This window comes from Ranitomeya variabilis, chromosome 7, assembly GCF_051348905.1.
Source record: "Ranitomeya variabilis isolate aRanVar5 chromosome 7, aRanVar5.hap1, whole genome shotgun sequence".
Lineage (NCBI taxonomy): Eukaryota > Metazoa > Chordata > Amphibia > Anura > Dendrobatidae > Ranitomeya > Ranitomeya variabilis.
Genome location: NC_135238.1, coordinates 22,614,291 through 22,629,822, shown reverse-complemented (window position 1 = coordinate 22,629,822; position 15,532 = coordinate 22,614,291). Strand labels below are relative to the sequence as shown.

At 46.1% G+C, this 15,532-nt stretch overlaps 1 protein-coding gene across 4 annotated transcripts in view; it reads left to right on the top strand.

The window, feature by feature from the left end:
* CASKIN1 (CASK interacting protein 1) overlaps positions 1 to 15,532 on the top strand; it is a 178,682-nt gene that overhangs the window by 130,860 nt on the left and 32,290 nt on the right. For all 4 annotated transcript variants that reach the window (XM_077274484.1, XM_077274488.1, XM_077274487.1 and 1 more), the window contains exons 3-4: positions 1,933 to 2,030; positions 2,111 to 2,256. In XM_077274484.1, coding sequence (XP_077130599.1) covers positions 1,933 to 2,030; positions 2,111 to 2,256 — 244 coding nt within the window. The remainder of the gene's footprint in view (positions 1 to 1,932; positions 2,031 to 2,110; positions 2,257 to 15,532) is intronic.

The following is a 15,532-nucleotide window of genomic DNA, read 5'->3' as shown; positions in this document are numbered from 1 at the left end:
AAGACTTCTCCCGAATATCCCCCATCCTCTGGAATTCAGTGCCCCAACACATCCGGTTATCTACCACATTTGGATCCTTCAAACGGAACCTGAAAACCCACCTCTTCAAAGAAGCTTACAGCCTGTAAAGACCACACGGCCACCTCAACACCATTGGAGCTACTGCAACCCTCGACCTACTGTCTCCTTCCCCATAATCCTGTAGAATGTAAGCCCGCAAGGGCAGGGTCCTCGCCCCTCTGTATCAGTCTGTCATTGTTAGTTTTGTTTACTGTAAGTGATATTTGTATTTTGATGTTACCCCTTCTCATGTACAGCACCATGGAATTAATGGTGCTATATAAATAAATAATAATAATAATAATAATAATAATAATGAGCGGCACTAGAGAGCCCCTGCAGCTATCGATAACCGCGTGCAGATAGCAGCAATGTTAGGTTGTTGTTTTTTTAAAGAACTTTCATATGTGTAAAAAAAAACATAAAAATGCACATGTACATTAAAAACACAAAAAGCATACGTGTATAAAAAAAGTCTGTAAAATTTGTATAAAAACCACTAAAAAATAGGTGTGTATAAGAAAAACGAAAATGCATATGTATATTAAAAACACAAAGAGCATCCATGTATAAAAAAAAATACAAAACAAAAAACGGGTGCATTAAAAATTACGTAGATGTCTATATGAAACCCCACAAAAAAATAGGTACCGTATGTATGAAAAAAAAAAACTAAAAAACATAGGTGTGTGTAAAAAAAATAAAATAAAATAAAATAAAAAATAGGTGTGTGTATAAAAATGCACCAAAAATATAGGTGTGCATAGAAAACCCATGAAGATGCATGTGTATATTAAAATCTCAAAAAGCTTATAATAGAAGGTGTCAATAAAAGACATAGAAAATAGACGTGTATGAAAAAAAACAAAAACAGATATGTATAAAATAGCACGATGGGTATGCATTACCCCTCCTCCCCATAAAAATAGGCGTGTATAAAAAAATCACTTTGTTTAAAAAAAAAAAAAAGAACACACCAAAAAATAGGTTTGTGTAAGAAAAACAAAAATGCATGTGTGTATTAAAAACATAGATGCCTAAAAAATATAAACAGATGTGTATAAAAAAATAGGTATTTAAAAAAAAAACACAAAAAATAGGTGGGTATAGAAAAACAAACATAAAAAATAAATGTGTATAAAAAAAGCAAATAGGGGTCTATAAAAAAGAAAAAAAATAGATGTGCATACAAAAAACACACAAACACGTGTGTATAAAAAAGCACTAAAAAAGTGTGCATAAAAAACATGAAGATGCTTCTAAAAAGCATATCAAAATGGGTGTCTACAAAAAAAACACAAAAAGTAGTAGTGTATGAAAAAAAACATAAAAAACAGGTGTGTATAAATAGCATGATAATAGGCGTAGCATAGCATAAAAACACAAAAAAAGTGTGTATAATAGATACACAAAAAAACACATTTAGAATCCCCCGAAGAATAATAAGATCGCAAAAAAATACATAAAAATGTCTGTGTATTAAAAACAGAAAAAGATGCGTGTAGAGAAAAGGCATAAATAGGTTTGTATAAAAAGAAACAAAAAAAAATCGCATGTGTGTATAAAAAAAAAGTATAAAAACACAAGTGATTTAAATAAGAGGCCAAAAACAAACAACGTGAAAATGTTTACAAATCACAAGCTGCTTGTAATAGATTTTATTACAGGTCAGTAGCTGAGCAGGTCGCTCTTATGATATGCGCCAAGAAAGAATTCCCGTTAATAACCCGTACAATGAGGGAGTCCAACAAGTCATCGAAAATCCATAGATGGGAAAAGATGCGTCCAGGGGTTTGTTATTGGGATGAGCACAGCCGGGGAGGCTTTGGGTTGGGGCACTGGGTATAATTGTGCGCACGTTGTGTCTTGTAGGTTCTCCGCTCTGCACCATGCCGCCCTCATAGGGAACACGGAGCTAATCTCTCTGCTCCTGGAAGCACAGGCCGCGGTGGACATCAAAGATAACAAAGGTGAGAGTCACCGGCGAGGACACCGTGAGTGTTATGTACTGAGGGAATATGGCGCTGATCAAGATTGGTTTTTCATACAGGGATGCGACCGCTCCATTACGCAGCATGGCAGGGAAAAAAAGAACCTATGAAGCTGCTTCTCAAGTCCGGATCTGCGGTGAATATCCAGTCAGATGAAGGCCAGATCCCACTGCACCAGGCGGCTCAACATGGGCACTATGATGTGGTAAGTGTATTATAGTGCGGTATTACGTGTTGGTAGAAGGGTGGCCGCGTCATCAGTCTCTAGAGCTGCTTTGCCTGTAACATATAAGTGAAATTCCACCTAAAAATTATGGGACATTTCAGCAACACCTCTTTTCCATTGTACTATGCCCTACCTAAAGGATCCTCTTATACAAGTGTAAAATTGTAATTTTCTTCCTCCAACGGAAATTTTGGGGCCCTGTCCTGTCAAATTGCCAGAGGCCTGTGGGACCTTCCACCATTGTAATTTAATAAAATCTATAATTGTATTTCTGAAGCTCAATTTGGACATTTCTGTGGGTTATATGTGTGCATACACACCAGCAGTGAATAAACCAGACACATAAATGTCATGATTCTCAATGGCGAGAGAACATAGCCCAGCATATATGAGAACTAGCTCTTGGAAGATGGAAACTATACTGACCATGAACTAAACCTGCCGCACAACTAGAAGTGGCCGGGTAGCATGCCTACGTTTTTTTATCCCTAGATGCCCAGCGCCAGCCGGAGAACTACCTAATCCTAGCAGAGGAAAAGACAGTCCTGGCTCACCTCTAGAGAAATTTTCCCAAAAGGCAGACAGAGGCCCCCACATATATTGGCGGTGATTTTAGATGAAATGACAAACGTAGTATGAAAATAGGTTTAGCAAAAATCGAGGTCCGCTTACTAGATAGCAAGAAGACAGAAAGGGCACTTTCATGGTCAGCAGAAAACCCTATCAAAACACCATCCAGAAATTACTTTAAGACTCTAGCATTAACTCATAACACCAGAGTGGCAATTTCCGCTCACAAGAGCTTTCCAGACACAGTAACGAAACAGCAGCTGTGAACAGGAACAAAATGCAAAAACACAAGGACAAAAGTCCAACTTAGCTGGGAGTTGACTAGTAGCAGGAACATGCACAGAAAGGCTTCTGATTACATTGTTGACCGGCATGAAACTGACAGAGGAGCAAGGTTATATAGCGACTCCCACATCCTGATAGGAGCAGGTGAACAGAGGGGATGATGCACACAAGTACAATTCCACAAGTGGCCACCGGGGGAGCCCAGAATCCAATTTCACAACAGTACCCCCCCCTCAAGGAGGGGGCACCGAACCCTCACCAGAACCACCAGGGCGATCAGGATGAGCCCTATGAAAGGCACGGACAAGATCGGAGGCATGAACATCAGAGGCAGTGACCCAAGAATTATCCTCCTGACCGTATCCCTTCCATTTGACCAGATACTGGAGTTTCCGTCTGGAAACACGAGAGTCCAAGATCTTTTCCACAACGTACTCCAACTCACCCTCAACCAACACCGGAGCAGGAGGCTCAACGGAAGGCACAGCCGGTACCTCATACCTGCGCAACAATGACCGATGAAAAACATTATGAATCGAAAAGGATGCAGGGAGGTCCAAACGGAAGAACACAGGGTTAAGAATCTCCAATATCTTGTACGGGCCGATGAACCGAGGCTTAAACTTAGGAGAAGAAACCCTCATAGGGACAAAACGAGAAGACAACCACACCAAGTCCCCAACACAAAGCCGAGGACCAACACGACGACGGCGGTTGGCAAAAAGCTGAGTCTTCTCCTGGGACAACTTCAAATTGTCCACCACCTGCCCCCAAATCTGATGCAACCTCTCCACCACAGCATCCACTCCAGGACAATCCGAAGATTCCACTTGACCGGAGGAAAATCGAGGATGAAACCCCGAATTACAGAAAAACGGGGACACCAAGGTGGCAGAGCTGGCCCGATTATTGAGGGCGAACTCCGCCAAAGGCAAAAAAGCAACCCAATCATCCTGATCCGCAGACACAAAACACCTCAAATATGTCTCCAAGGTCTGATTAGTCCGCTCGGTCTGGCCATTAGTCTGAGGATGGAAAGCAGACGAAAAAGACAAATCTATGCCCATCCTAGCACAGAATGCCCGCCAAAATCTAGACACGAATTGGGTCCCTCTGTCAGAAACGATATTCTCCGGAATACCATGCAAACGAACAACATTTTGAAAAAACAGAGGAACCAACTCGGAAGAAGAAGGCAACTTAGGCAAGGGAACCAGATGGACCATCTTAGAGAAACGGTCACACACCACCCAGATGACAGACATCTTATGAGAAACAGGCAGATCCGAAATAAAATCCATCGAGATGTGCGTCCAAGGCCTCTTCGGGATAGGCAAGGGTAACAACAATCCACTAGCCCGAGAACAACAAGGCTTGGCCCGAGCACAAACGTCACAAGACTGCACAAAGCCTCGCACATCTCGTGACAGGGAAGGCCACCAGAAGGACCTTGCCACCAAATCCCTGGTACCAAAGATTCCAGGATGACCTGCCAACGCAGAAGAATGAACCTCAGAGATGACTCTACTGATCCAATCATCAGGAACAAACAGTCTACCAGGTGGGCAACGATCAGGTCTATCCGCCTGAAACTCCTGCAAGGCCCGCCGCAGGTCTGGAGAAACGGCAGACAATATCACTCCATCTTTAAGGATACCTGTGGGCTCAGAATTACCAGGGGAGTCAGGCTCAAAACTCCTAGAAAGGGCATCCGCCTTAACATTCTTAGAACCCGGTAGGTAAGACACCACAAAATTAAACCGAGAGAAAAACAACGACCAGCGCGCCTGTCTAGGATTCAGGCGCCTGGCAGACTCAAGGTAAATTAAATTTTTGTGGTCAGTCAATACCACCACCTGATGTCTGGCCCCCTCAAGCCAGTGACGCCACTCCTCAAAAGCCCACTTCATGGCCAAAAGCTCCCGATTCCCAATATCATAATTCCGCTCGGCGGGCGAAAATTTACGGGAAAAAAAAGCACAAGGTCTCATCACGGAGCAGTCGGAACTTCTCTGCGACAACACCACCCCAGCTCCGATTTCAGAAGCGTCGACCTCAACCTGAAAAGGAAGAGCAACATCAGGCTGACGCAACACTGGGGCGGAAGAAAAGCGGCGCTTGAGCTCCCGAAAGGCCTCCACAGCATCAGGGGACCAATCAGCAACATCAGCACCCTTCTTAGTCAAATCAGTCAATGGTTTTACAACATCAGAAAAACCAGCAATAAATCGACGATAAAAGTTAGCAAAGCCCAAAAATTTCTGAAGACTCTTAAGAGAAGAGGGTTGCGTCCAATCACCAATAGCCTGAACCTTGACAGGATCCATCTCGATGGAAGAGGGGGAAAAAATGTATCCCAAGAAGGAAATCTTTTGAACCCCAAAAACACACTTAGAACCCTTCACACACAAGGAATTAGACCGCAAAACCTGAAAAACCCTCCTGACCTGCTGGACATGAGAGTCCCAGTCATCCGAAAAAATCAGAATATCATCCAGATACACAATCATAAATTTATCCAAATAATCGCGGAAAATGTCATGCATAAAGGACTGGAAGACTGAAGGGGCATTTGAAAGACCAAAAGGCATCACCAAATACTCAAAATGGCCCTCGGGCGTATTAAATGCGGTTTTCCACTCATCCCCCTGCTTGATTCGCACCAAATTATATGCCCCACGGAGATCAATCTTAGAGAACCACTTGGCCCCCTTTATACGAGCAAACAAATCAGTAAGCAGTGGTAACGGATATTGATATTTAACCGTGATTTTATTCAAAAGTCGATAATCAATACACGGCCTCAAAGAGCCGTCTTTCTTAGACACAAAGAAAAAACCGGCTCCTAAGGGAGATGACGAAGGACGAATATGTCCCTTTTCCAAGGACTCCTTTATATATTCTCGCATAGCCGCGTGTTCAGGCACAGACAGATTAAATAAACGACCCTTAGGGTATTTACTACCCGGGATCAAGTCTATGGCACAATCGCACTCCCGGTGCGGAGGTAGTGAACCAACCTTGGGTTCTTCAAAAACGTCACGAAAGTCAGACAAGAATTCAGGAATCTCAGAGGGAATAGATGATGAAATGGAAACCAAAGGTACGTCCCCATGAGTTCCTTTACATCCCCAGCTTAACACAGACATAGCTCTCCAGTCGAGGACTGGGTTATGAGATTGCAGCCATGGCAATCCCAGCACCAAAACATCATGTAGATTATACAGCACCAGAAAGCGAATAACCTCCTGGTGATCCGGATTAATTCGCATAGTCACTTGTGTCCAGTATTGTGGTTTATTACTAGCCAATGGGGTGGAGTCAATCCCTTTCAGAGGTATCGGAGCCTCCAATGGCTCCAAATCATACCCACAGCGTTTGGCAAAGGACCAATCCATAAGACTCAAAGCAGCGCCAGAGTCGACATAGGCGTCCGCGGTAATAGATGACAAAGAACAAATCAGGGTCACAGATAGAATAAACTTAGACTGTAAAGTGCTAATTGAAACAGACTTGTCAGGCTTCTTAGTACGCTTAAAGCATGCTGATATAACATGAGTTGAATCACCACAATAGAAGCACAACCCATTTTTTCGTCTAAAATTCTGCCGCTCGCTTCTGGACAGAATTCTATCACATTGCATATTTTCTGGCGTTTTCTCAGTAGACACCGCCAAATGGTGCACAGGTTTGCGCTCCCGCAGACGCCTATCGATCTGAATAGCCATCGTCATGGACTCATTCAGACTCGCAGGCACAGGGAACCCCACCATAACATCCTTAATGGCATCAGAGAGACCTTCTCTGAAAATCGCCGCCAGGGCGCACTCATTCCACTGAGTAAGCACAGACCATTTGCGGAATTTTTGGCAGTATATTTCAGCTTCATCTTGCCCCTGAGACAAGGACATCAAGGCCTTTTCCGCCTGAAGCTCTAAATGAGGTTCCTCATAAAGCAACCCCAAGGCCAGAAAAAACGCATCCACATTGAGCAACGCAGGATCCCCTGGTGCCAATGCAAAAGCCCAGTCTTGAGGGTCGCCCCGGAGCAAGGAAATTACAATCCTGACCTGCTGTGCAGGGTCTCCGGCAGAGCGAGACTTCAGGGACAAAAACAATTTGCAATTATTTTTAAAATTTTGAAAGTGAGATCTATTCCCCGAGAAGAATTCAGGCAAAGGAATTCTAGGCTCAGACATAGGTGCATGAACAACAAAATCTTGCAAATTTTGTACCTTTGTGGCGAGATTATTCAAACCTGTAGCTACACTCTGAAGATCCATTTGAAACAGGTGAACACAGAGCCATTCAAGGATAAGAAGGAGAGAAAGAGAGGAAGGCTGAAGTATAGGCAGACTAGCAAGTGATTCAATTAAGAGCACACTCAGAACTAGAGGAAAAAAAAAAAAAAAAAAAAATTGTAGCAGACTTCTTTTTTCTCTCCTTTCTCAGCCAGTAATTTAACCCTTTTTTTTGGGCCGGTCAAACTGTCATGATTCTCAATGGCGAGAGAACATAGCCCAGCATATATGAGAACTAGCTCTTGGAAGATGGAAACTATACTGACCATGAACTAAACCTGCCGCACAACTAGAAGTGGCCGGGTAGCATGCCTACGTTTTTTTATCCCTAGATGCCCAGCGCCAGCCGGAGAACTACCTAATCCTAGCAGAGGAAAAGACAGTCCTGGCTCACCTCTAGAGAAATTTTCCCAAAAGGCAGACAGAGGCCCCCACATATATTGGCGGTGATTTTAGATGAAATGACAAACGTAGTATGAAAATAGGTTTAGCAAAAATCGAGGTCCGCTTACTAGATAGCAAGAAGACAGAAAGGGCACTTTCATGGTCAGCAGAAAACCCTATCAAAACACCATCCAGAAATTACTTTAAGACTCTAGCATTAACTCATAACACCAGAGTGGCAATTTCCGCTCACAAGAGCTTTCCAGACACAGTAACGAAACAGCAGCTGTGAACAGGAACAAAATGCAAAAACACAAGGACAAAAGTCCAACTTAGCTGGGAGTTGACTAGTAGCAGGAACATGCACAGAAAGGCTTCTGATTACATTGTTGACCGGCATGAAACTGACAGAGGAGCAAGGTTATATAGCGACTCCCACATCCTGATAGGAGCAGGTGAACAGAGGGGATGATGCACACAAGTACAATTCCACAAGTGGCCACCGGGGGAGCCCAGAATCCAATTTCACAACACATAAATATACACCAGTAGTGACTAAGCCGGACACAAAAATATACACCAGCAGTGAATAAGCCGGACACATAAATATACACCAGCAGTGAATAAGCCGGACACATAAATATACACCAGCAGTGAATAAGCCGGACACATAAATATACACCAGCAGTGAATAAGCAGGACACATAAATATACACCAGCAGTGAATAAGCCGGACACAAAAATATACACCAGCAGTGAATAAGCCGGGCACATAAATAATACACCAGCAGTGACTAAGCCGGACACATAAATATACACCAGCAGTGACTAAGCCGGGCACATAAATATACACCAGCAGTGGCTAAGCCGGACACATAAATATACACCAGCAGTGACTAAGCCGGACACATAAATATACACCAGGAGTGAATAAGCCGGACACATAAATATACACCAGCAGTGAATAAGCCGGACACATAAATATACACCAGCAGTGAATAAGCCGGACACATAAATATACACCAGCAGTGACTAAGCCGGACACATAAATATACACCAGCAGTGAATAAGCCGGACACATAAATATACACCAGCAGTGAATAAGCCGGACACATAAATATACACCAGCAGTGACTAAGCCGGACACATAAATATACACCAGTAGTGACTAAGCCGGACACAAAAATATACACCAGCAGTGAATAAGCCGGACACATAAATATACACCAGCAGTGAATAAGCCGGGCACATAAATAATACACCAGCAGTGACTAAGCCGGACACATAAATATACACCAGCAGTGACTAAGCCGGGCACATAAATATACACCAGCAGTGGCTAAGCCGGACACATAAATATACACCAGCAGTGACTAAGCCGGACACATAAATATACACCAGGAGTGAATAAGCCGGACACATAAATATACACCAGCAGTGAATAAGCCGGACACATAAATATACACCAGCAGTGAATAAGCCGGACACATAAATATACACCAGCAGTGACTAAGCCGGACACATAAATATACACCAGCAGTGAATAAGCCGGACACATAAATATACACCAGCAGTGAATAAGCCGGACACATAAATATACACCAGCAGTTGAATAATCCGGACACATAAATATTCACCAGCAGTGAATAAGCCGGACACATAAATATATGTAGCGCCCCCACTGCCGCAGGGCCGAGGGGTACCCGGTACCGGGCCTCTGAGTCTCTGCTTTGGGGTTGTCACGGTGGCTAGGCCCAGTCCGTGACCCTGCCGAGGGGCGTACAGTGATAGGTAAGATGTAGAAGGTGGTAGTGATGAGGCTGTGGTGATGCGGTGCAGTAAATAACGAGGACACCAGGTTGCAGTCTCTTTACCTCTTTACTGAAGGTCTCTGGGTCCTCAGTCCGGAATCCGGATCACCAGGCTGCGCAAGTCCGGCCGGTCCAATGGCACCTCCAGAGTTCTCTTAGCAGGTGGAAATCTGTGCCTTCCTTCTAGCGCTAAGTGTTGTGGTCCTTCCCTGCTGTGCTTACAGAAAGTCCCCACAACTGTTGTGTCTGTTTCTTAAGTTCCCTCACAACTCAATTAGATGATGTTCTGCTAATCCTCCGTCCCTCCCTGGTGTTCTGGTTGGGACGGCACCCGTTTGACGGGTAGGCTCGGAGCTCTTCCGGGACCCTAGAGTCGCCCCTCTCCACAATTTGCCCCCCAAGACTGCATAGGTGATTAAAGTTAGACAGCCCGCCTTAGACTGACTGTCCTGCCGCTGTTTGGAGTATTGCTTGAAGCTGAATGTTATAATACTCCCTCGGCGTTCCGGCCACCGGTAGTGCGCCTCAATAGGATGTTGCTTCGGTCTTACAGCACGACTCCTACTGGTATTTCTCCTTTTGCGTGATCTCGTTTCTCACTCAGCACAATCTATCTCGCCTCTAATCCTTCCTTGGGCACCGCCGCTACCCGGAGCAGGCACGGTCCCGTTACGTTCGTTCAAGTTGCCAAGCCTCTGTCAGGATCCCACCCCTGACAGAGACCCTACTGTATCTTCCCCCACAACACCCTCTGCCACAAGGTGTTGCCTGGTTCCAACCCAGTCAGCTTTCTGATCTAACTTCCTGCCTGACCCCCAGTTTACCCACTATGGTGGGGAGTGGCCTAGTGAATAGAACCCTTAGCTCCCCCCGGGGGCCCGACTGTGAAATGTATTGGTGTCTGTGATACCTGATCCGATGAACTCCTTCAGTGCCATCAGACGCACCATAGCTCCCCATAGTGGCGGAGCCACGGTACTGCAACGACCAGGACTCTGGGGCGCTGCACTCCCCCCTGGTTAAACACAGTACTCCGGGACTGAGAAGAAAACAACAATACCAGTTAGCAAAAAGACATACAGTTTTGTTGAGTGCAATAACAATAAGCATATTTGAACAAATCTTCCCTTTATGGGAGGTGAGGACACTTGAACGTTACAAACATGGCTAAATATCATAGCAACATGCTATAAATAACTTTTCTTACCCAACCGGGTATTCTACTAAGTGCAAAATTGTTGAACAATAATTTAACATTGCCTTTAAGGACATACACTCTGTATCAACTAAAGACCTTCTTATAATCACATTATAAGGTAATTTAACTTTTCCATTCTCCTTCTTACAATCTGCAGGACCGCCTGTCCTAACGGCACCAGACCTACTGCCTCTCCCTTCTATGCAGGACCGCCCCGTTCAGCCCGGGCCTACTGCCTTTTCAACTACTATACACAGTATAGAACATAACATTACTTTCAGTTTAAGAGCGCTGAGCCATTTCTATATGGCTCCTAGGAGGAGTCAGGGTTCACCTTCTATCCCACTATCTATCAACATTATCTAAAACAGTTTCTTTTATTGAACATTAAGCCTTCTCATTATCTTTCTCACTAACATGCATGCTGGACACCACGTCTACCCCCACGGGCCCACTGCATCCTTCTGCTATCTTTCACTTTTTCTTTTCAGAGAGCATCATCAGCATTTCTTCACAATTAACTAGTTAAATACATATAACTTACTCATGTAAACATCATCATCACTTTCTTTCGTCAAAACATTATTGCTACCTGTCTTAAAGCAATATCACCATTTACGTGCACCAAATGAACATCCCCTTTAAGAGGGGAACAAGTCTCTATGAGGTAGCATATCTTCTCAAGCTACCAGTCCATACTCAGCAAAGGTTCCAGTGTGGTATCTTCACAAAGAGTCCTTCTTTAAGTAAAACCAGTAGGGAGCACCTTTAATAAGGTGCAAACTATGTACAAAAAGTTCGTATCATGCACTGTTCATGATTTCAGCAGTTCTTTTCAACTAAAATCTTGTGCAAAAACTTTGGAAAAACAACCAAAAACAAAACAATAGGGATCCCGGGTCAACAGAAGGATCCCCTTAAGAGTTAACCCTGGACGGGTTCAGCAGAAAAATCAGGAAACGAACGACAGTTAAGAAACTATGTACATATTAATAAAGCAGTTATGCTTACTTGTTCTTCGGTTGAGGAGGTGGTTTCCTTCCGGGCCTCACCAGACCAACGGGTCGTGCTGCCGATCCAGGGAGCGGTTCTGGTCCCAGCAACGACAGGATCCCTCGCCGCGATGCTCTTTTCCCTGAGGATCCGGCACGCCCCCAAGGTACATGGTGGGTCCGGGTTTCCCGCTGCTCCGCAAGGTCAGGCTCCGTTGTTTTTTCGGCGGGAGGCTCATCTTCAGACGTTGTAGCGGCGGCCTGAAGTGCGACGCACCGCTGGACACCCCGCGCCATCCAGCCAGCGTCGCCTGTTGCCCTCCTCCATCTGGTGTAAGTTACGGCATCACCGGGCTCCAGGTCGCGAGCAAACCTTCCTCCGCAGGGCTCGACCTCCTCTCGATCCACGTGGACTTGTAGCGGCTCCCCGATCTCCTGTATAACCCCTCTTCCATGTCGGGGGTTGAAGGAGACCACTACACCCCAGTGGGACGATGGGACCTCCGCGACGGTGGTCAGATCAACCTGGGTTGCCGATTGTGGTCGGTTTCGCCATGCAGCCACCAAGCGCCGCAGGTGTTCGGCTTCTGGCACAATCTTCAGGCCTGGTGTCTGCAGCGCACTTTCAGCCGCAGCCGGGTTGGAAGGAGCAGGGGACACCGGAGTCAAACGGACCTTCGTGGGCTGGCCCAGCCGAGCGAGCACGCGGGCATCAGCCTCCAAGCGGCGTGCTATCTGGCGGGCCTCGGCTGCAGCGACACACTCCTCAGACATTGGCAAGGGGGATCGGCCCATCGGCAGCTCCGTGAGGGTCAGTCCCCGCAACGTTGGCGCATCTGGGGCTGTGTCGGGCGGTGCAGCCTCAGGCTGGATCGGGTCAGTCCCACGCGGTGTTCCTGGTGTCGCCATCTTTTCTCCTTCTCCAGTGTCCTCTTCCCGCGGTCTCTTTCGTGGGCGGCCCTGTCTCCATGGTCTCCACCCTCCAAACAGGATCAGGAGGCGGACCTCGGCTGTTGACGGACACGTCCTCAGGACACAGAAATATTTAGACTGGGCGGCCATTGTTATTCGCGCTCTTCGGCTGGTCTACGCCTACTCCACGCCCCTCTTCTCTCCTGCACTCTCCTCAGCGCTATAATGGCGGCGGATTTTGGCGGTAAATGGCGCAGCACAGTCCTTGCAATAAAGTTCAGTCCAAGCCCAACAAATCACAGTTCCAAGGCACACATGACCTGATTCTTCAGGCTTAAGTAGATCCTGTTCGTGACGCCAAGTTGTAGCGCCCCCACTGCCGCAGGGCCGAGGGGTACCCGGTACCGGGCCTCTGAGTCTCTGCTCTGGGGTTGTCACGGTGGCTAGGCCCAGTCCGTGACCCTGCCGAGGGGCGTACAGTGATAGGTAAGATGTAGAAGGTGGTAGTGATGAGGCTGTGGTGATGCGGTGCAGTAAATAACGAGGACACCAGGTTGCAGTCTCTTTACCTCTTTACTGAAGGTCTCTGGGTCCTCAGTCCGGAATCCGGATAACCAGGCTGCGCAAGTCCGGCCGGTCCAATGGCACCTCCAGAGTTCTCTTAGCAGGTGGAAATCTGTGCCTTCCTTCTAGCGCTAAGTGTTGTGGTCCTTCCCTGCTGTGCTTACGGAAAGTACCCCACAACTGTTGTGTCTGTTTCTTAAGTTCCCTCACAACTCGATTAGATGATGTTCTGCTAATCCTCCGTCCCTCCCTGGTGTTCTGGTTGGGACGGCAGCCGTTTGACGGGTAGGCTCGGAGCTCTTCCGGGACCCTAGAGTCGCCCCTCTCCACAAGTTGCCCCCCAAGACTGCATAGGTGATTAAAGTTAGACAGCCCGCCTTAGACTGACTGTCCTGCCGCTGTTTGGAGTATTGCTTGAAGCTGAATGTTATAATACTCCCTCGGCGTTCCGGCCACCGGTAGTGCGCCTCAATAGGATGTTGCTTCGGTCTTACAGCACGACTCCTACTGGTATTTCTCCTTTTGCGTGATCTCGTTTCTCACTCAGCACAATCTATCTCGCCTCTAATCCTTCCTTGGGCACCGCCGCTACCCGGAGCAGGCGCGGTCCCGTTACGTTCGTTCAAGTTGCCAAGCCTCTGTCAGGATCCCACCCCTGACAGAGACCCTACTGTATCTTCCCCCACAACACCCTCTGCCACAAGGTGTTGCCTGGTTCCAACCCAGTCAGCTTTCTGATCTAACTTCCTGCCTAACCCCCAGTTTACCCACTATGGTGGGGAGTGGCCTAGTGAATAGAACCCTTACCTCCCCCCGGGGGCCCGACTGTGAAATGTATTGGTGTCTGTGATACCTGATCCGATGAACTCCTTCAGTGCCATCAGACGCACCATAGCTCCCCATAGTGGCGGAGCCACGGTACTGCAACGACCAGGACTCTGGGGCGCTGCATATACACCAGGAGTGAATAAGCTGGACACATAAATATACACCAGCAGTGACTAAGCCGGACACATAAATATACACCAGCAGTGAATAAGCCGGACACATAAATATACACCAGCAGTGAATAAGCAGGACACATAAATATACACCAGGAGTGAATAAGCCGGACATATAAATATACACCAGCAGTGAATAAGCTGGACACATAAATATACACCAGCAGTGACTAAGCCGGACACATAAATATACACCAGCAGTGAATAAGCCGGACACATAAATATACACCAGCAGTGAATAAGCCGGACACATAAATATACACCAGCAGTGAATAAGCCGGACACATAAATATACACTAGGAGTGAATAAGCCGGACACATAAATATACACCAGCAGTGAATAAGCCGGACACATAAATATACTCCAGGAGTGAATAAGCCGGGCACATAAATAATACACCAGCAGTGACTAAGCCGGACACATAAATATATACCAGCAGTGAATAAGCCGGACACATAAATATACACCAGCAGTGAATAAGCCGGACACATAAATATACACCAGCAGTGAATAAGCCGGACACATAAATATACACCAGCAGTGAATAAGCCGGACACATAAATATACACCAGCAGTGAATAAGCCGGACACATAAATATACACCAGGAGTGAATAAGCTGGACACATAAATATACACCAGCAGTGAATAAGCCGGACACATAAATATACACCAGCAGTGAATAAGCCGGACACATAAATATACACCAGCAGTGAATAAGCCGGACACATAAATATACACCAGCAGTGAATAAGCCGGACACATAGATATACACCAGCAGTGGATAAACCGGACACATAGATATACACCAGCAGTGAATAAGCCGGACACATAGATATACACCAGGAGTGAATAAGCCGGACACATAGATATACACCAGCAGTGAATAAGCCAGACCCATAAATATACACCAGGAGTAAATAAGCCGGACACATAGATATAAGACCCCTTCGTTTTGTAAAATAGCTGGGCCCATACTGCATTAGCCGCTGTATCGCCCTGACGGCACCCCTGTGTCCATGTATAACGGACCTCAACGAATAGCTCCCAGTATCTCACCGTCCTACACTCCTGTGAGTTTAGTGTAAGGTGCACAGAGATATGGAGGTTAACTCTGCAGTCACTTCTGAATTTTTAGGATTTGCATGGAGTTGCCCTTTAAATCAGCAGTTTTCTTGTATTCTTCTGTTCCTTCAATTATCATTTCTGTTTCCAGATTGATCTCCCAGGGTATGAAT